The sequence below is a fragment of the Onychomys torridus genome, chromosome 15 (genome assembly GCF_903995425.1).
Source record: "Onychomys torridus chromosome 15, mOncTor1.1, whole genome shotgun sequence".
Classification (NCBI taxonomy): domain Eukaryota; kingdom Metazoa; phylum Chordata; class Mammalia; order Rodentia; family Cricetidae; genus Onychomys; species Onychomys torridus.
Window position 1 is genome coordinate 51,285,980 of NC_050457.1, and position 22,106 is coordinate 51,308,085.

A 22,106-nucleotide genomic window follows, 5' to 3' on the forward strand; every position below is an offset into this window, starting at 1 on the left:
TGGGATTAAAAATAAATTTGAAAATTAGACCAGCATAGTGGTGCATACCAATATTGGGAAGGCAGAGGATCAGGAGTTTAAGGCCATTCTTGGCTTCTTAAGACTCCATCTTGAAAAGCAACATAAATAAATTGAAAATAGAGGTATAAAAATTATAGAGGTTTCTGTTTGTTTTTACCCCATTTCAAATTCTGCTTGCTCCCAGTTTGATCAGAGATTCTATTTTTCCATATTAAGGTACGAAATGATGAAGGAAAAGTCATTCGCTTCCATTGTAAATTATGTGAATGCAGCTTTAATGACCCCAATGCTAAAGAGATGCATTTAAAAGGACGAAGACATAGACTTCAGTATAAAGTAAGTAAATGCTAACTACTCAACTATTGTCCTTTCAAGATTTTTTTCTAATATGTATGGGTGCTTTGCATGCATGTATGTCTGTGTATCACATGTTTGCCTATTGCCAGAGAGGCCAGAAGAAGGCATTGGATCTCTTGGAACTGGAGTTACAGATTGGGAACATTTTATGCTGGGAATCAAACCAAGGTCTTCTGGAAAAGCAGCCAATGCTCTTAGCCTCTGAGCTAGTTGTCTTTCCAGCCCTTAGTTATCCTTTTGTAAAACAACTAGAGCATTCTATATTCAAAATAAAGCATCTGAACAACTCACCTAGTGTATGATCACTCATTCTAAAATTAGCATGTCCTAATGATACATTCCCTTTGATAGAACCTGATATTTATTTTATTAGTTACACTTAAGCAATAACAGTATAACCATGTTCTAAATAGTTGTTGTAATTGGCAGGCGTAGACTAGAATCCATTGCTTGAGTCAAGAAGTTGTGTAATGATAGTTTCACATGGAGTCTACAGAGTACCACTTCAACTGCCTTCTTTATGTTGGTAAAGTTAATTTGGAGAGAGTACTGGAAGATCTCGTTTTATACTAGGAATTCATCATTGCCTACCTTCAGATATTAACATGTTAAAGTTGCTAAAAAGCCTGAGCTGGTAGAGTAGGTGTGTGATTTTTTTTTTTTTTTTTTTTTCAAACATGGGATGGGAATATGTCATTCATGGTAACTTGAATCCATGTACCCAAGCCATATTCATTCACATCTGGCTCCAACTAGATTAATAAGTGAGCACACTAGTAGAGGGGTAGTTATAGAGCATTAGTTTCATAAACAAAAGATTTTACTCTGATCCGTCCTAATTATACAGATTGTACTTTTCATTAGGAAATTGTATGTATATATGCATTTATTTTTGGTTTTTCGGGACAAGGTTTCTTTGTGTAGTTTTGGTGCCTGTCCTGGATCTCGTTTTGTAGACCAGGCTGGCCTCGAACTCAGAGGTCCGCCTGGCTCTGCCTCCCTAGTGCTGGGATTAAAGACATGCACCACTGCCGCCCAGCTCATTAGGAAATTTTAACTGAATATTTTGGCACCTAGCTGAGACAAATTAAAAGTTCAAGGCCAGCCTAGGCTATACAGTGCTACACATACACTCACATACATACATACATACATAAACCAAGATTGGGTATAGCTCAGTTGGTACACACCCAGTCCTAGGCTGGATCCCTACGCTACATAAACTAGGTATGGTAGCACATGGCTATAATTTCAACATTTCACTTTGGGTAGATACATATGAAACAGTTCAAAGAGATCATCAATTTCAAATCTAGTTTGAAGCCAGCCCTGTCTCACAAGTGGAAACAAGAAACCAGCACATACCAGTACTACATGAAATTTGTAACTATGAACCTCTGATGAGAGACTGAAGTTGTGTATTTTAAAATGGTTTTAGGCAGGTAAAGGCACTTGGCACCTGTCTGACCTGAGTTTGATCCCTGGAGTCCTTATGGTGGAAGGAGAGAACTCATTCATACAAGTTATTCTCTGATCTCCACACATGCATTGTTGCACATATGCATGCATACATACACACAGACAATAAATACAAAAATAAATTATGTTTAATGAATTAGGTTTGTTCAAGGGACCTGCTCCTTTTTAAAATGTATTATTGGAATTAACAGAAAAAAGTAAATCCAGATTTGCAAGTAGAAGTGAAGCCCAGTATTCGAGCAAGAAAGATTCAAGAAGAGAAAATGAGAAAGCAAATGCAGAAGGAGGAATATTGGCGGAGACGAGAAGAGGAGGAACGCTGGAGGATGGAAATGAGGTAGTGTTTGTAACTTTGAATTCTGTGACAATATGTGGTTCTTCCGCCTGAAGAAAACAAACTTAGCTATTCTGTGAATATGACTTCCAAGTCAGATTTATTTAATGTACTTCAAGTATGCACCAAGACTCTAAACAAAGAATGATAAACATTAGAATGCTTAGTATACTTACATTTGATTGTTACATTGGTATGAAGAATTTTGTGGTAGTGGCGGCCCACACTTTCAATCCCAGCAAAGCCTTGTGATTTCAAGGCCAGTCAAAGTTCAAGCTCAGTCAAGGATCTATGGAAAAAGTGGTAAATGGTATTATGGTAAATGGTGGTTAAATATGTATGAAGAGCCGGGCGGTGGTGGCGCACGCCTTTAATCCCAGCACTAGGGAGGCAGAGGCAGTTAGATCTCTGTGAGTTCAAGGCCAGCCTGGTCTACAAAGCAAGTTCCGGGAAAGGCACAAAGCTACAGAGAAACCCTGTCTCAAAATCTATATATAAGTATGTATGTGTATATATGTATATGTATATATATACATGTGTGTGGGTGTGTGTATGGAAATTTGGTATTATAGGGGAAACTATTGTAGATGACCTAAGTTCAGTTTCTAGTACATCAGGTAGCTGCCTGTAATGCCAGCTCTAGGGGATCTAGTGCTCACATATGCACATACAGACATGTATAATTTAAAGTAAAGTTATAAAAAAAAAATTGTAACATCTGAAGAAATGTCATACTTTGATAAGTGCTTGATATGTACTTCTGTTTAGAACCAACAGAAATCTCATATTTAAACTATATAATTCAATTACAAGATTTTAGTATATACAAAGAATTGTAAACCATCATCAGTTTTGGAATATTTTACCACTCCTAAAAGAAATCATAGCCCCTGGGCTGAAGAGATGGCTCAGAGGTTAAGAACGCTGCCTGTTCTTCCAGAGGTCCTGAGTTCAATTCCCAGCAGCCACATGGTGGCTCACAACCATCTGTAATGAGATCTGACTTCCTCTTCTGACCTGTAGGGATACATGCAAACAGAACACTATATGCATAATAAATAAATAAATCTTTTTTTAAAAGAAAGAAAGAAATCATAGCCCCATTCACAATCACTCCCAGTTTGTTTACCATATTTTCTGTCCCATCTCAGTACCATGGAACCACTAATCTACTTTCTCTCTTTATAAAGTGTATAAATTTCATAAAGGAAATCAGTTTTAGATGATTGACTCATACAGTCGTCTTTTGTGTCTGGAAACCCAGGGTGAGTGAGAACATGTAATCTTTTTAAATAACTTTATTGTAAAGCTACTTACTCACACTTTATTATGTGTTACCTTTAGGTTTCAGTAATAGATAACACATCAATTTTTATGTATATGGTAAAAATAGTTTTTTAATTGTGTCTTTGTAATATATTGGGAATTCTTTCTATGACTAGATTTTACATAGTTAAACCTCTTACTTATATATCAAGTACAATTATCTTCAGTCCCTACTCAGTGCTTGGAAATATGTTCATATACTGAGCATGAGTTTATAAACAATAATTAAAATTCCTGCCTTTATACTATGTAAACATTTTTAGCAGTAACAAACGTCACTGGACTAAACATGATTTTCTTTTTTCTTTATATATATATAGTTTTTTTTTTTTTTTTGAGGTGAGGATCGAACCCAGAGCCTTGCGCTTGCTAGGCAAGCGCTCTACCACTGAGCTAAATCCCCAACTCCGATTTTCTACAACTTTTAAGCCTGGTTTTTTTTTTTATTATTATTATTATTATTATTTCTTATCTCTCAAGTCCTAAGTAACGTAGAAGTATTCTGTCAGTGCCCACATGACCTAAAATACACTGTTTATTCCCTATCTGGAAATATTGGTAGTTTTTACTATCACAGTCAATAAGTGCACACCTTTATTTTGTTTTAGACAGATTTATTAGAATTGCCTTATTGCTACATGGTTGGTTTGGGTTTGTGGTTTTCTTGTTTTTGAGATAGTCATTGAACTTAATAATAGAACCAAGACAAAACAGAAATCAGTTCTAAAAGTGTTAACTAGTAAAGGAGGGGCTGTAATACTAGATAACCATCTTTCTAATTCATTGGGTTTTTTGTGGTGTTTGTGTTTGTGTTTTTTTTTTTTTAGACAGGGTTTCTCTGTTTAGTTTTTTGGTGCCTGTCCTGGATCTCGCTCTGTAGACCAGGCTGGCCTCAAACTCACAGAGATCTGCCTGGCTCTGCCTCCCGAGTGCTGGGATTAAAAGTGTGTGCCACCTCCACTTGGCTGTTTTTGTTTGTTTGTTTTTAATATGAAATGCTTTGTGACTTTGCATGTGTCATGCTAAATTCTCTGTATTGTCCCAGTTTTAGTATAAATGCTGCCAAAGCAAGAACTCAGGTGTTTTAGTTGATATACATAGTAATTTCTACTGAATTGACAGCCATGAAGTTGCACAACTATTCTGGTGACTTGGGTAATACAGCCTGTATTCCTTTGGCAATCCTTATGAGGAACTGAGCCATTTGTCTTCTGCTTACTGTATTCTGCCTTACATCCAATAATGAATTGTGAGTTGCTACCATTGGTCTTTTTTTTAAAAGGAGAATATTTTGTATAATATATATCGTAAATGGATAGCTTTATTGTTTTTTAAAAAAATAAAAAATAAAAACACTCAGGCTGAGAAGATAGGGCTATGGATAAAGTGCTTTTTGTACAAATGGTGAGAACTTGAGTTTGAATCCCCAGAACCCATGTAAAGCTGGACCTCATGGTTCACATCTGTAAGCCTATGCCCAGAAGTTGTGGACAAGCTAGCCTGGCATGTGCAGCAGGGGGTAAAAAAGAAGAAAAAAGTAAAACAATAGACTGTCAAACAAGATGGAAGGAGCAAACCCAATACTAAAGGTTGTTCTCTGGCCTGCATATGGACACTGTGGCACATGTACACACTCCATCATGCTCACAAGCATGTACATACCCACAATTTATTATCAGTTAGGCTCCTTTGGAATTAGGATCATTACCTTAAGTGATTAGAATGAGCGAAGGTATTTTTTTCTGTTCAACTTGGTTCTTGAGGTATGAGGTCTTGTTCTTTTTGTTGTCTCTAGTTCTCACCCCATTTTACTTCCAATTAAAAGAAATAATGGAAATCAGAGAAAATGGCAGTTACTAAGGCAATTTGGGTGGGGTTTTTTGTTTTATTGTTTTTTATCATTGTGTGTGTGTGTATGCGTGCGAGCACTTATATACCAGTGTCAGGATGGCTACAGGCATGTGTGCCACTGTGCGTGAGCAGAGGTCAAAGGGTAAAACTTGCAGGGCATCTGATATCTCCTTCCATCTGGGTCCTAGGGATGGAACTCAGGTCATCAATCTGGTGCAGGCACCTTTTCCTGCTGAGTCTTGGCTGACTTTTTTAAATAGGTTTTTATGTTGTTATTGATGGAAGTTTTTCCCTTTTTTGAGCTGAGGACCGAACCCAGGGCCTTGCGCTTGCTAGGCAAGTGCTCTACCACTGAGCTAAATCAAACCCTGATGGAAGTTTTCAAGCTGGTTATTTTGTTTGTTTTAATGTGTCATTTGTGCATCAGACGTTATGAAGAGGACATGTACTGGAGAAGAATGGAGGAGGAGCAGCATCACTGGGAGGACCGCCGGCGAGTGCCTGATGGAGGCTACCCTCACGGTCCTCCAGGCCCCTTAGGTCTTCTGGGAGTCCGACCAGGCATGCCTCCCCAGCCACAAGGTCCCGCAGTGAGTATCTGCTTTGCTCATGTAAGGGACGAGAGTTTCAGCCTCCTTCAACATTGGAAGATGTTTTGTGAGTTCATTTTGAGATTTAATAATGCCATCAGCTTCATCTTGACGTTATTTTTAGTTCTCTTAAAGATTCTTAATGCTAATGTCTTCATGCATAAGAACTTGGCCACGTTTCCTTTGCACTTCTTTATTTTCAATACTTGCTAAATTCTTGATACAGAACTACCTTTGTTTTTTTGGTTTTGGTTTTGGTTTTTCGAGACAGGGTTGCTCTGTGTAGCCCTGGCTGTCCTGGAACTCGTTCTGTATATCACACTAGTCTCGAACTTACAGAGATCCAAGTGCTGCTATTAAAGGAATGCGCTACCACCACCCAGCTGCAGAACTACTTTTGATAAATATTTTGTACTTCAGAGACTTTCCTGCCATTATTTTTCCTTAGACTGGAAGGAATTTTCAATGTTAGAGGTAACTCTGTTACCTATTCTTTCTCATTTGCCATTACGGTGTCTGAGCAATTATATGCAAAGTTATTACTATTACTAAAAACAAGGTGAGTTTCAGATCACTGAAAAGCATTTACAAGGAGAGAGATTCGGTCAGTATCTGTATATAACAATTTTGCTTGTTTGGGACAGAAATGCTTTTTGAAATTTTTTTTTTTTCCGAGACAGGGGTTTCTCTGTGTAGCTTTGCACCTTTCCTGCAACTAGCTTTGTAGCTGGCCTCAAACTCAGAGATCTGCTTACCTCTGCCTCCCAAGTGCTGGGATTAAAGGCGTGCGCCACCAACGCCCAGTGAAATTTTATTGAAAAAGGAAAATAGATTTTTAAGTGGGCATTTTGTTTAATTGACTTCTTATTGTAAAGCTTAGCAACTACACCTAATTGAAAAATTAGAATTTTCTTTTATTAAGAAAATTAACCTTTTCTCTCTAGCCCTTACGTCGCCCTGACTCATCTGATGATCGTTACGTAATGACAAAGCATGCAACCATTTATCCAACTGAAGAAGAGTTACAAGCAGTTCAGAAAATCGTTTCTATCACTGAACGTGCTTTAAAACTTGTTTCAGACAGTTTGTCTGAACATGAGAAGAACAAGAACAAAGAAGGAGATGATAAAAAAGAGGGAGGTAAAGACAGGTGAGTTTACAAATTACATACTTCCTTTACAAGGACATTTTGTATTTATTAGAAAGATGAGCAAGACTGATAAGGGGCTGGCAAGAACGTTTGCTACTCTAGAGTACCTGGGTTTGGTTCCTAGCACCCACATCAGGCAGCTCACAACCATTAGTAACTCCAGCTGGAGATCTGATGGCAGACATTTACATATGTATATTTATATATATAAACAAACTGGGGAAGGGGAAACTGAATTTCTAGCGTTAGTCCATACATCCTAACTATATATACTTGTATTTTTACCACAATGAGTAATATGCATTTCTACCATCACCAGGGTTTTTTTATTTTTAAGACTTAATAAATGTTTATTACAAAAAATATTAAATCTGTTTCAAAGTAGCCCTAATAACTGCAATTATATCAGACTTCTCTTCTCTGATTTTATTTATGTGTTGCATCTGTCTATATTTTAGTACGGTTTAAAAACAGCTAGGCGGCGGTGGTGCACACCTTTAATCCCAGCATTTAGGAGGCAGAGGCAGGCAGATCTCTGTCAGTTTCAGGCCAGCCTGGGCTACAGAGCAAGATCCAGGACAGGCACCAAAAAACTACACAGAGAAACCCTGTCTCAAACAAACAAACATACATATATTACATAAATAGAAGCATTGGCCATAAAGTATAAGTTAGCCAAGCTTTAACATCTTTCATATTTATGATTTTCTAACTTTTCCCTTTCCCATTTGGGATTTTTTTTTATTAATGTTTCTTACAGTTCTGACTTATAAAATAAAAGGGACTGGGTGTTTGGGCCCACATTTAATGCCCAGCACACAAGAAACAGTGTGGTGATATATTGTATATCCTGACAAAATTTGCCTGAAGATCAGAGGACAGAACTAGATTAAACATAGAGGCCAGGCAGTGGTGACACACACTTTTAATCTTAGCACTCGGGAGGTAGAGATCCATCTGTATCTCTGAGTTCAAAGCCACCCTACATGTGATTGACTCAGTCTAGGAGAGAAATAGAGCTAGGCAGTGGTGCCACACACCTTTAATCCCAGTGCTTGGGAAGCACATGCCTTTAATTCAGCTGAGATCTCATGCCTTTGCTTGGGAAGCACTTGCCTTTAATCCCAGCACTAAGAAGGAAGTGATGTGGCTGGGTGGAGACAGGGACAGGTTTTTCAGGCTGAGGAGTCCTAGAGGGAGACGCAGCAGTGACTCGTGCCTTTGTCTCTCTGATCTCTCCACATTCACCCCAGTGTCTGGCTCTGGGTTTTTATTGAAAGACCGAGAAAACAGTCCCGCAACACAAAAGCAAGAGGCTCACACGTTTGAAACTAGCCTGTGCTACAGTGAGGTTCTGTAAGGTAGACAGTATTTGTTTCAGTTGTCCCTGTGAAAACTTAACCTTGATGGCAGTTTTTATTTTTACAAATATTTTTATTTGTGTGTCTATATATGCATATATGTGCATGTAGAGACCAGAAGAGGGCATCCAATCCCATGGAACTGAAGTTTCAGGTTTTGCCAAATACAGAGTACTGTGTGCTTTTAACTTGAGAGCCTTCTATCCAGCCTTGGTTTGTTTTTAGTGTATGTTGTTTATCTAAATAACATATAGTTTAAAATACTGTGTATTTTTCCAGTGTAGTTGAAGACAGTTTCAATATACTTACTATGTGCTTGGAGGAAGTGATAGTTCTAGGTGAGAAATGTCACATTTTAATGTGAGTTGATTTTACTACAGAGCTCTGAAGGGGGTATTGCGAGTAGGAGTATTGGCAAAAGGATTGCTTCTACGAGGAGATAGAAATGTCAACCTTGTTTTGCTGTGCTCAGAAAAACCTTCAAAGACATTATTAAGCCGTATTGCAGAAAACCTACCCAAACAGCTTGCTGTAAGTATTATGGAAATGGTAAATTAACCCTTTGTCCAGATCAGAAGGTTTTGGCAGGACTGATTGTGCTTCATTTTAAACCCCAGCCAGCCTTTTAACTTTTGGCTTGGCTTTCCATAATGAAGAGATTGGTTACTTTTTTCCCCCTTAATTGTGCAAACTAATGAAACTGTTTTCTGCTTCATCTTTTGGAGGTTTTGCAGTGCTTGTAATTTGGCAGGATGCCATTTTGCTAATTTATTTTAAAATGGAAAAAATTCAGCATGCCCAGTTTTTCTGCTAAGAAGACATAGCAGAGAATATTTTATTTAGTATATGTGTACACATCATGGTGTGTGTATGGTAGTTGGAGGACAAGATGTCTAAGTCAGTTTTCTCCTCCCACTGTGTGGGTTCCCAGAGTCAAAGTCAGATCAACAGGATTGGCAGCAAGTGCCTTTTACCCACTGATCCTCGCAACTGACCTGATTTTAAAAACAAAAAATTTAAAAAGCTCATATATAGCGTTTGATTTTTTTTAATTTATGAATCTCTTAGTTGAATGCATGTTTTTTATATAATGAGAGTGTATCTTACTTGAATTTGTCTAGTTTTATTATTAATATAGTAGTCGTTCTACCCTTGAAAAGATTTCTGGAGATTACCTGAAGCCCCCAGGATGCCTAAAACCTCAGACAGTAGATGTCATGTTTTCCTTACTCTTGCTTTACCTGGGGTAAAGTGCTAATAAATTAGGCAAATATTTATATTTAAGCATAGTAGATTAATGACATTCTCCACCCATATGTCTTAGTAGCAACAACCTCAGCCTGTCCCCACCCCTACCACCAGGGGAATATTATCTATAAACCCAAGACCCTGTGCATGCTAACCATGGGCTGTACCACCAAGCTGCATTTTTCATCCCATCATTCTTCAGGGTGAGAACTTTCACATTTTCACTAAAGCTTCTTTTTGTTGTAGTTGAATGCCAGAATCACTCACGTGCCATATCATGACAACTGATCCAATAAGTCAATAATGAACATGTAGTAGATAGGAAACGGGATGATTCATAAAGCAGGCCAGATTGGGTATGATAGATTTAGATTTAATCATGCTATTCCAATCAGCATATAGCTTATGACATATGAATTGCTTACTTGTGTAATTTTCCATTTAATAGTTTCTGATTGTTACTGACCACAGATAAGTACCAGTTGTGGGAAGTGAGACCATAGATAAGGGGATGACTACTATACTTTCAGTATTTTGGTAGGAGATACTTTCTCTTGGCGACAGGATGGTTGAATGGGTAAAAGTACTTTGAAGCCTGAAACAGTTCAATCCTCAGAACCCATGTAACAGTGGGAGGAGAGGACTAATGCCATAGAGTGGTCCTCAGACCTCTGCGTGCACACATGCACAAGTACAAGTAATAGAACATCTTTTTTTGGCTTTCCAAAAACAAAGCTTTGCCAGGCGGTGGTGGTGCACACCTTTAATCCCAGCAATGGGGAGGTAGAGGCAGGTGAATCTCTTGAGTTTTAGGCCAGCCTGGTCTACAGAGCAAGTTCCTGGACAGCTAAGACAGGTAAGCTTTGGGGGGGGGGGGGAGATCACAACATTTTTAAGTAATAGGATGATATTAATCGGCATTTATTTATTTATTTAGGTTTTTCGAGACAGGGTTTCTCTGTGTAGCTTTGGAGCCTGTCCTTGAGCTCACTCTTGAACTCACAGAGATCCGCCTGGCTCTGCCTCCAGAGTACTGGGATTAAAGGCGTGTGCCACCACCCGGCCCGGCTGGCACTTATTTATATTGCAAAGAAAGAGATACTTTTTTTTTTTTTTTTTTAAGTAGCCATCCAGATAGCTCAGTGAGTAAAATGTTTGCCTCCAGAGCCTAATGACTTGAGTCTGATTCTCCGAAGCTGTGCACAGGAAAGAGCCAATTTCTAAAAATGACTTCTGACTCATTTATGTCCTGGTATATGTGTACCATATACACTGACATCACACACATACAAATGCCATAGAACAAAGTGGTTCTTTTTTTCTTTTTAGAGAGGATCTGTTGAGATGGCTCAGTAGTTAAGAGTATTTATTGTTCTTGCAGAAGACCTGAGTTTGAGTCCCAGCACTCCTTGTCTGCTTACAACCAGCCAGAATTCCAGTTGCAGAGGATCCAACACCCTCAGAAGCAGCAGGCACACATGTGGTGCAAATAATGTGCAAACAAAACACTCAAGCTCACTTTAAAAAGTGCTAAATGATTAACAGTTAATCAAAAGCAAACTACTTTCCAGATCACTTGCTCTTAACTGTGTGTGTGTGTGTGTGTGTGTGTGTGTGTGTGTGTGTGTGTGCGCGCGTGTGCGCGCACAAACAAGTAAAATAAAGTAAATTAATCATCATTGTCATTACTATTTACATAGTATCATAAGTACTTAAAAAGTTAATCTAGGGAGTTTGGTGAGGTTGCTCAGAATTGCTGCCTAGTCTGACGGCTGAGTTCACAGTCCCCAGGACCCACTTGATGGGAAGAAAGAACTATGGCAAATTGTCCTCTGGCTCCACTCATGCATAGTGGCATGTGTAAACATGGATGTGCACACATAATAAATAAATTAAAATGTCTTTTTGTTGGTGGTGGGGTAATTTTGGGTTTCTCTGTGTAACAGCCCTAGCTAGCTGTCCTGGATCTCACTCTGTAGACCAGGCTGGCCTCAAACTCAACAGAGATCGGCCTGCCTTTGCCTCCTGAGTGCTGAGATTCAAGGTGAGTGCCACCACCACCCCTGAAAGTTGTTGGGTTTTTGTTTTTGTTTTTTGTTTGTTTGAAATCTCCAGCACCCCTCTATGTAGTATCACAAGTAAAAAATAACATACAATTTGAGCCTAAATAGTACTGTATACAAATTTCATGTTTCTATCTTGTTTTCAGTGGTTGGGGTAGGTGGGTACAGGAGTTCGAACCCAGATCCTTCTGTACACCAAGTGGTTCATACACTAAGCTATATCTTCAGCCCCTCTAATGTCTGTATTAAGGCTTCATTGTTCATGTAAACTAGAGGTGGATTCATGTCTACCAAATTGCAGTAGATCAGTTATTGACTGCTTCTGAGTAACCAATAAATTAACAAGTTGCAGAGAATGAACTATGGGAATGGTTGTTGAGAAGCTCATATTTATTTACCTTGAAAATCATCTGTACTCCAGTTCCAGGGGATTGGAGCCCTCTTCTTTCCTCAGGGCACCAAATATGCACATGGTGCACAGACATACATGCAGGCAAAATACTCAAACACATAAGAAAAGTTTTAAAGTAGTGGAAAGTATTAGTTTGACAAAGAATTGCAAAAGATTAATGGTAAGGGTAGTCTTTTAGAGGGAATAGAATCCAGTGTTTGTAGAATGGTTAATGTTATAAAAGCTACATACAGTAAAGCACTTTTGTCTTTTCATACAAAAGATTCAACTAATTTCTTATATTCTTTATTACATAGGTTATAAGTCCTGAGAAGTATGACATAAAATGTGCTGTGTCTGAAGCAGCAATAATTTTGAACTCATGTGTGGAGCCCAAAATGCAAGTCACTATCACCCTGACATCTCCAATTATTCGAGAAGAGAACATGAGGGAAGGAGGTTGGAAAGCCAATTAAACATTCTCCTTTTCTTTTACCTTTTTGTTTTCCATTTACCTATCCTTTGGTGGCATTAAGCCCTAGAAGGCAACATGCTGGCATTACATATGAATTAGATTTAACTTAACTCAGCAATTAGTTTTGCTTTAGAACATTTCTAACAAAGTGAGTGCTCTTCTTAGTGATGTACTATTATAGAAAACATTATGTGATTGGTTTTCTTGATATATTTTTTTTTCTTTCTTTTCTTGCAAACCTCAGATTTCTGGAAAAAAAACTTCAAAAATTGTTTTTTACGTAGTTGACACATGGAAAAAAGTTTAAATGCTTGTTAATAACTAGGGACCACAATTTAACTTTTGCTAAGACAATCCTGGTCTTGCCTTGTCTTGATGAAAAAGTCTCATAAATTGGCGAACTATCTACAGCACTTACTTTCTTGTTCTGTATATAGTCCTGGATCTGGCCTGACCTGAAGTAACTATTTCTAGTTCTCTGAGGTTGCTCTTTGGTTTTGCGTACTATATAAATGCAGAACATGCTAACGCACACAGATTCGGGCATTTGTGCATATCATTTAGAGCTCTTAACAAATGATGTGGATAAATGAGTTACAGTACAGTTCAGGATTTTGTTTTGTTTTTGGTTTTGTTTTTGAACTGAATTTGCATTTGTAGAAGATGAAACTACTGGTGCCAGCAATGTTGCTTTAGGGACTATTCTGTAACATTTTCAAAGCTTCCGAAGCATTTAAGCCAAAAGCATGATCATTGTCTGCAGTAATGTTGGTTCTCTTGTTTTATGGGTCAGATAAAATTTACTTTGTTTCCTTTCATGTTGTTTTTAATCTATCTTAGGTTAAAATGGAATTAAATTTTACACTGTTTGTTTGTAGTACAGGTTGAGGAGAAAAAAGATTATCAATTCTATTCTTTCAAATTTGTTACCTTAAGGCAAAACAATTATTTTCAAGAAACTGGGCTTTCTGTAGCCCAAGAAAAGAATATTTTAGTCAAATTTTCATTTTGAGGCATGTCTGATTTTGTATATTTTATATGTATACCATATTAGGATTTTTAAATGTTATATCGTAAACTTTGCATTCCATGAATTTTATGTAAAGGATCATTTATGTGAACATGAATTCCCCTTGAAGGTCTGGCTATCCATGTTATTGAAGAAAATGGTTCCTGAGTCAATTTGGCCAAGTTGTATGTAGCATATGATCCTTTACTTATGCTTTTAAAAATCTAGTATGATATTTTATAAATTAATGTTGCTATATTTAATGTAAAATTATGCTTATATAACTATTTAGCTCTATTTCAAAGTGCTTCTGTGTATTTAGCCTCAGTTCATTATCAAGCTATTTTATAAGTTAATGGTATCCTGTTGTAGTAAATCCTTTAACATACCTTTCTAAAGGAAACAAAATTATATTTTTGTCTGACCCAGACTGAGATAGAATTACAGTTCTGAATTTTATAAATATGATCAAGAGGGAAATGGTCAGCCTAAAATTGAAAGATTTTTCTTCAAGACACTGAGCTGCAAAGTTGGATATACAAAAGTGTAGAAACATTGTTAAGAGTGTTCCTTGCTGCAGATGACTGCAGTCAACCCATGTTTTTAGCTTTATCATGAAGATTGCTTCTTTCTAGCTGCAGAATATCGGTATGTATTCTCTCTCACTGCAGCTCCTGGTGCTCTGTGTCTTCAAATCATTTAAGGCCTTATAGCTTGCTTTGGGGAGTTAGTACAGGATGTAAGGAAGGCTTTGCCGGAAGAACATTGTAAATCATGAGATTTGACTATTATATTCCCACGTAGTGTAATAGCCTCTTAATATGTAGTGGTCCTGTTTGATATAAAAATCATTTAATAAAAGAAATAACTAAATTGTTAAAATAACTGTTAAACACATGACAGATATCTTTTCTCGTGTGTTTGACAGTTAACATGCAGTAAACATTTAATTGACTTTAAGCTTGAAATGTTCAGAATGCTCTAACCATTGCTACAGAATCTTTTCTGCAGCAAATCAAGTATTGTGTGTGTTTTTTCTACCTGTAGCTTATCAGGCCCGGTCCAAAGCCTTCTAGCAGAAGGGATTGATTCCTGTCAGGGGTTGCTGCCAAGACATCGGAAGGATTTTTGACCAAGGTTTTCAAAAGCTCAGTGTCACATCTGCCATTTGATTAAGGGGGGATTTTGGATGCAGAGTCTGGCAATCTTTTGTCCTTTGTGTGGCTATTTTGTTTGTCTTTTGTCTCTTCTAGAATTGAGCAGTGTTCACACTAGTTTTTAAGTAGTTGGGTGAATTATATTTTACATAACCATGTTAAATTGAAATTAATATATTCCCATTAACTTTTAATCATAAAATAGTGTGGACACAGCATGTCTTCTAATTAGTGATTAACCCCTTAAAATTTGTGAAATACATTCATGTAGAAAAGAATTTGTATTTTGTTTTAATAAATTAACAGTTTCTTTGTTTTGTTTCATTGACTGTTAGGGAACAAGTATAATTTTTAGCACAATATATCTAAGGGGTTAATCTACTTAAAATATAAAAATGGGTACAAAAATCCACACTAAATTTAACAAAAATTTCCTACTTATAGCTCTTATTTATTTTTAACTTATAATAGGTGTTCTGGCATCATTGAATTTATATTATAGGTTAAAATCTATAAAGTTACGCTTGTGTACAAAAAAATTATTGGAAGAATTTGTAAGATTCTGAAATACAGTAGATTTAGAAACTTTCTACATTGACCATAGTTCTCTGTTTACATTTTGGCTTTATCAAATTGTAAATAAGGAGTCTTCATGTTGTGGAGAGTGGAAGTGGTTAAGGCAGATTTTTTTTTTTTTCCCCCAGGGTAGTTAGCTATCCTTTCTTTGTCCTTTTTTCTTATCTCATTTTTTAGATACTTTTTCATATTTCATCTATTCATGAGAATGAGAACTTACCTCCTAAGACTCTAAATTTCTGGGCTGGAGAGATGGCTCATTGAGTAAGAGCACTTGCTGCTCTTGCAGAGGACCCCATTTCAGTCCCCAGCACCCAGGGTCAGGCAGCCCACACTCTACTCCTAGCCCTGGCCCAGGGCATCTGCTGCCTTCTGGAATCTATGGGCACCCACAAAGATGCATAAATAAAACTAAAATTGATTTCTAAAATCTTATAAGACAAAAATTCAAGCACTTTACCCAGACTTACAGTACTCATTAGTTTTTATATTTCTTCTTTTGTTGCTCATAGTCATTTGAAATACTCATTAAATTATTGTATCCTAAATTTATCATGGTTTTTGGTGCTCTGTAGCTACTGCTTATACTCAGCATATTACTTTCTATAATTTTCCTGCATTTAAAAAATACACTATAAGCCAGGCATGATGGCTCACGCTATTAATCCCAGCTCTCAGAGGCTGAGGGAAGAGAATAAACCATGAGTTCAAGGCCAGCCTGAGCTATAGATGACCTTGTTTCAAAAACCAGAAAAGCAAAATATATTAAAGTTGATGGCAACTGTGAATTAAATGAAGTATTTACTAGTTGGTTATAGAATAGTTTGACCAGCAAATTTATTATCTTCTGCACGTTTTACAGGAATTTCAAATAAACATGTAGCTGGCCTTTTTGGATCTTCACTTTTGTGAATGATTTATTAATGTAAACTAGTCTTTGTTAATATAAAGCTAATTTCTTGTCCTAATTTAGTTTCCCATTTTTTTAAGCTTTATTAAGAAGTAACACATTTTAACCAACTTAAAAAGACTGCATATTTATCATCAGAGCACTCTGCTTATGGCTTCTCTTCTGTACTTAATTGTATTTAACTGTACTAGTTCTTGTAGTCTTTCTCTGCTTTACTCACTGTTTCTGCTTGCTGTTTGGAATACTTTTAATGAAAACTTTTCATTTTAGAAAGCATTTCATACTCCCTTACGACATGCTAAAGTTCTCCTGTTGAACATAAAGAATAGAATTCTCCTAGAACTGAACCTTATTTTGGTCCTTTGGTTTTTTGTAATTGCTGTGTTGATCATTCCGTATTTAAGTTCTTTCTTATATTAGCCCCAGAATAACCTCGAATACTTTACCAACTTGGTAGTTTATTGTACATTCCCATTTAAGGTGGATTTTTGTGTTCCCTTTTGTCCTTGTCTTCTTTGTGCTGGTGCGCTGTGTCCAATAATCTTTCCTTTAGATTTCATTTTGGTGAGTAAGGTTTCTATTTCCAGAAAATTATTGTATCACGGAAGAGTTCATCTTAATTCTCCTTTTGTTCTTCGTATTATATTATGTAAATTTGTTGAAAGTTACTCCCTAGATGAATTAAACTAAAAAACTCTCAAATGGCTCACGTGACACTGACGCTACTTTAAGGACGTGTCTTGCTCACCTGGTCAAACACCCATTCCTCACTGCATTTTGCCAATTCAATCCATTTTAGATGTAACCTCGGGTATGGTGAAAGACCCACCGGACGTCTTGGACAGGCAAAAATGCCTTGACGCTCTGGCTGCTCTACGCCACGCTAAGTGGTTCCAGGTTCGGAACATCATTTTACTTTTTTCTTGTAGCCTTATGAGAGAGTAGTTCAGTACATGTTTAACTATGCTTAAACATTTCAAAAGATTGCCTAAGCAACACTATTTTAAATTAAATCTCAGAAAATAAGGTATCATAGCTGAGTATAAAGATCTGCATTTTGCAGTTACTATTAATTTGACAATAAACAGGCTTGGGGGATGTTTGTACTCCGGGTTTTTTATTTTTAGTGGCTATATTTGAAGTTGACTTCTTCAGGAACATCACATGTTTTTGTATATATATTATATTCCATAAGGCTGCAGATGAACTTTGCTTTAAATAATGGAATATGTGTTTAAAGCTTTGTGTATAGTTTTAAGATTTTCCCCTTTCTCTAAGTTGATGAGTGTAGGGAATGAAAGGTGAGGAACCGCTGCTTGGTTTAGTGACTTTGCAGACATGCAAAGGCACAGACAGGAAACCAAACAGACCTTCTCAACCTTCCAGTCCCTAGACAGACTTGTTAGCTCTTTACTTTTCTTTTTATTCCTAATTTAGGCAGAGTTTTTTCAGTTTACTGTTTTGTATGAGGTCAAGGTTCACAGGGGATCAAGAAATATTATTCTTGTATAATCTGTTTACTTTGACCTAAATACTAGCTTTAAATACTAACTCTGGCATAAAATACTGCTGTAAATGGCAGCTCATTGAACCCAACTTAAATGTAATTATTTTTATTTTTATTTTTAATCTGAGCTTCCATTGAACAGTGGTATTTTAACTTTTTTTCATCAAGGGATATTTTTGATATTTCTAAGATTAATTCAGTTGGTTTTTGTGTTGCCCTCAAGGCTAGAGCTAATGGCCTACAGTCCTGTGTGATTATCATACGTATTCTCCGAGACCTTTGTCAACGAGTTCCAACTTGGTCTGATTTTCCTAGCTGGGTAAGTACCAGGTTATGATGGCACCATATGACAGAGGAGCATTTAGAAAGGTCTTTTCTGTTTACTCTTTGTCCTCTGACCCTCCATTTTCATTTACATACCGTAGTTTTCTGTTCTGATTAAAATCCTGGGCATTCCAGAATACTTACTTTCTTAGGATTTACAAATGAAAAAATTATGCTTGGGCTGGAGAGATAACTTAGTGAGTAGGGGCATTTGCCACCAAGCCTGAAAATGTGTGTTGCATTCCTGTAACCCGTATGGTCGAAGGAAAGAATTGACTCCTACAGCTTGTCCTTTGGCCTGAATATGTATGTATACCATGGTGCACGAGGAGTAGGGAGACACACAGTGAAGGAGTGAGTAAGTGAACGGTTGTTAGAAGGAAAAAAAAAAATTGGGCTGGAGAGATGGCTCAGAGGTTAAGAGCACTGGTTGCTCTTGCAAAGGTCCTGAGTTCAATTCCCAGCAACCACATGGTGGCTCACAGCCATCTGTAATGAGATCTGGTGCCCTCTTCTGGCCTGTGGGGATATGTGCAGATAGAACACATAGTAAATAAGTAAACCTTTAAAAAATTAAGATGGTTTGCAAATTTTAAAAGAATTATACTGGACTGAGTGACAGCTCAGCTATGCAAGCTTGAGAGCCTCAGATCAAGGCCCCAGAACTCACATAAAATACTGGGCATGGTGGACACACACTTAGTATTGTGCTGGCCAAGACAGGAGCATTACTGTCTCCTAGCCTAGCTCCAGGTTCAGAGAGAGACCCTTTCTCAAGGAAATTGGGTAATGAGATATAATGTGTGAGAACCTGTCTTAACAAACATAAAAAGACCCAGTGCCTTTATTTAAAGACAAACTGCTTGTGAATAGTAAACATTCACATAGAAATTTGTTCAGAAATAAAATTTAACCTGTTGATTTCAAAATAGGTTATTGAAAATTAAATAGCCAAAGTTGCCAGGTGTGGTGGCTCATGCCTTTAACCGAAGCAGGAAGCAGAGAGGCAGGTGAATCTCTGTGAGTTTGGAGACAGCCTGGTCTACAGAGTGAGGTCAAGGACAGCTAGAGTAGTTACAGAAAAAGAAACCCTGTCTTGAGAAAATAAAGAAAAGGGGGGGGGGAGCCAAGTTTATTTTTTATTTTTTTATTTTTTTACTGTTTGTTTTTGTCTATGTTTAAGAAATCCATTGGTGGCATATACTTTTCATCCCAGCACTCACAGAGGCAGGTTGATCTCTGAGTTTAAGGCCAGCCTAGTCCACAGAACTAGTTCCAGGACAGCCAAAGCTACACAGAGAAGCCCTGTCTTGAAAAAACAAACAAAAGCCTGGACTTTGGATTTAAGACTTGTAGGGGTCAATTGTTTTTTTCCAGATAAATTGTATTTTTTTAGAGCTACAAATTACATACTTTATACACTGCAAAAACTTTTTTAGAAGGGTGTGTTCCAAGTTCTCGTGATTATTTCTAAGGGGAGTGCGAAAAGGAAATGATTAAAATAAAGAACTATAATGTTTCATTTTTATTGAGGGAGTAGAGAGAGATAAATGTGTTCGTTACTTGTGTGGTTAACTCTTCAAATTATGAATGGAATCCAGGTATTGTAGGCTCCTTGTTTCACAACACTAGGGAACCTTGAGGCAGAGCATTGTGAGTTACATTGTAAGACCCTATGGCAAACAAGACAAGTGAAACAAAAATACATAAATGGACCAAAGATGAATGCAGCTGTATATTTGAGACACTTTTTGTCCTGAAGATTTTGTTTGTTTACCCAAGGAAAGGAAACAGTTTTCTGCTATTCAAATATGACAGGGTTTGAGGAGTTAATTTGGTTTTCACCATTGTCCTATTCTTTGTTATTTATTATGTTGTGTATTAGCAATAGGAAAGTACCCATTGCTATGAAAAAGACACCATGACCAGGCAATTTATAGAAGAGTTAATTGAAGTAAGGACTTACTTTACTTTCAGAGTTAGTCCATGACCATTGTGGCAGGGAGTGTGGCAGCAGGCAGACAGGCATCATGCTAGAAGAGTAGCTGAGAGCTTCTATGTTGAGACAACTAACAGGCAGAGAGAGAGGGAGAGAGAGAGAGCGCGCGAGCGAGCGCACGCGTGAGCAAGCGCACTAACTGGGAATAGCATGGACTTTTGAAAACTCAAAGCCAACCTCCAGTGACACACCTTCTCCAACAAGGTCATACTTCCTGATCCTTCCCTAAACAATTCTACCAACTAGGGACCAGGCATTCAAATACACGAGCATGTACAGACCATTCTCACTTAAACTACCACATTCCACTCCCTGCTGACATGGACTTGTGGCCATACCACAATATAAAATGAATTTGGTTCAGCCTCAAAAGTCCCCAGATTCTCTCACAAATCCCAACAATTTTAGAAATTTAAAGCCTCTTCTGGAGTCTCAAGGCAGTCTCTTAGGCAAAAAGCAAGTTATATATTTCCAATATTCAATGGCACAGTATACAGAACCTTTCCAAATGGGAGAGGGGGTACATAATGAGGAGATCTTGACAAAAGCAGGACCAAAACCCAGCAGGGCAAATTCCAAATCCCGTAACTCTATGACTGATGTCAAAGGGTTGCTTCTGCCTTCCAATTTTGCTGGCTGCAACAGACTTCTATTGTCCTGCTTCTACTCCCTGTCTGCAGCTGATGTTGGCAGACACCCCACAGTTTTATGCGGTGTCCTCTCTGGGCCTTCATGCAGGGATGCCTCTGCCACATACCTGGCCTCAGTGGCTTTCATTAGCTGTCAAGGTAGGTTCCACAACTGTAAAAGGCTTCCTTGGACCACCAGCCCCCAAATCATGACAGGGAGATTTATTATTAATTACAAATGCTCAGCCTTAGTTTAGGCTTGTTTCTAGCTAGCTTTTTAAACTTAAATTAATCCATTTCTATTAATCTGTGCTGCCCCAAGTCTCATTTACCTCATCTACATAATGTCCATCCTGCTTTCCTGCTTCCTGTGTCTGGCTGGCTAGCCCCTAGCTGGCTACCCTTTTCTCTCTGCTTGCCAGCCCCGCCTATCCTTTCTCTGCCTAGCTATTGGCTGTTCAGCTTTTTATTAGACCAATCAGGTACCTTAGGCAGACAAGGTGAAACAGCAACACATCTTTAATTAGTTAAACAATTATTCTGCAATACAAACAAATGTAACACATTTTTGACTAGTTAAGCAAACATTCTATTCCACAACACATAACCCTGTACTGTTCTGTCGCTCATGATTCTGAGGCCAGAACCATGTGGCAATGGTGCCAGGTTCTGCCTGCTTCAGATGGAACCTGGTCCCCTCCTCGAATTATATTTGCATAAACTTTCCTTTGTTGTTGTTCATTTGAGACAGGTGGTTCTCAGCCTGTGGGTCATGACTCCTATTGGGGGTCAGACAAACCTTTCACAAGGGTCACATATCAGATATTTACATTATGATTCATAACAGGAAATTATTTATGAAGTAGCAGGGAAAATAATTTTATGGGTTCCGAGCATTAGGAGAGTTGGGAACCACTCCACTGCCTCAAGCCATTTCTCTTCACAAGTTGTAGGATTAGCTAAGTGGTGTCTGGCCCTGAAGGCACCACTCACTCAATTCCATTTCTCCTTACCTCTTTTAGCACAAACTAAGATTCCAGCATCAAATTTCCTGGTGTTCTTTTCATTGTACACCTACATCAGAGTGGTAACTAATAAGCACACGACAGTGTAAACATTAGACTGTCTTGAATTCTCCTCTGCCATTGAAGTTAGTCCTAAATTCTTCAATAGTCTTAGGCTGATTTTTAGGACAAGGGCAAAAACTGGACACAAGAATGGTCTCTAACCCAGTTGCTATTATTACCCACCCCTCACTCCCCACAGGCCTCTTGAGCTGGGCCTTCATAGTCCTGTCCATATGGCTCTCAACACCTTTGTCTCCAGGCTCCTCCTAGGGTGGTCCATTA

General features: G+C 37.8%; 1 protein-coding gene across 2 annotated transcripts in view; it reads left to right on the plus strand.

Annotated features, from left to right (window-relative positions):
• The window catches only part of Zfr (zinc finger RNA binding protein), a 60,893-nt gene that overhangs the window by 33,202 nt on the left and 5,585 nt on the right, over positions 1-22,106 (plus strand). For both annotated transcript variants that reach the window (XM_036206731.1, XM_036206732.1), the window contains 8 exons: positions 238-357; positions 2,049-2,194; positions 5,796-5,958; positions 6,903-7,108; positions 8,850-9,000; positions 12,489-12,630; positions 17,098-17,195; positions 18,029-18,124. In XM_036206731.1, the coding sequence (XP_036062624.1) occupies positions 238-357; positions 2,049-2,194; positions 5,796-5,958; positions 6,903-7,108; positions 8,850-9,000; positions 12,489-12,630; positions 17,098-17,195; positions 18,029-18,124 (1,122 nt within the window). The remainder of the gene's footprint in view (positions 1-237; positions 358-2,048; positions 2,195-5,795; positions 5,959-6,902; positions 7,109-8,849; positions 9,001-12,488; positions 12,631-17,097; positions 17,196-18,028; positions 18,125-22,106) is intronic.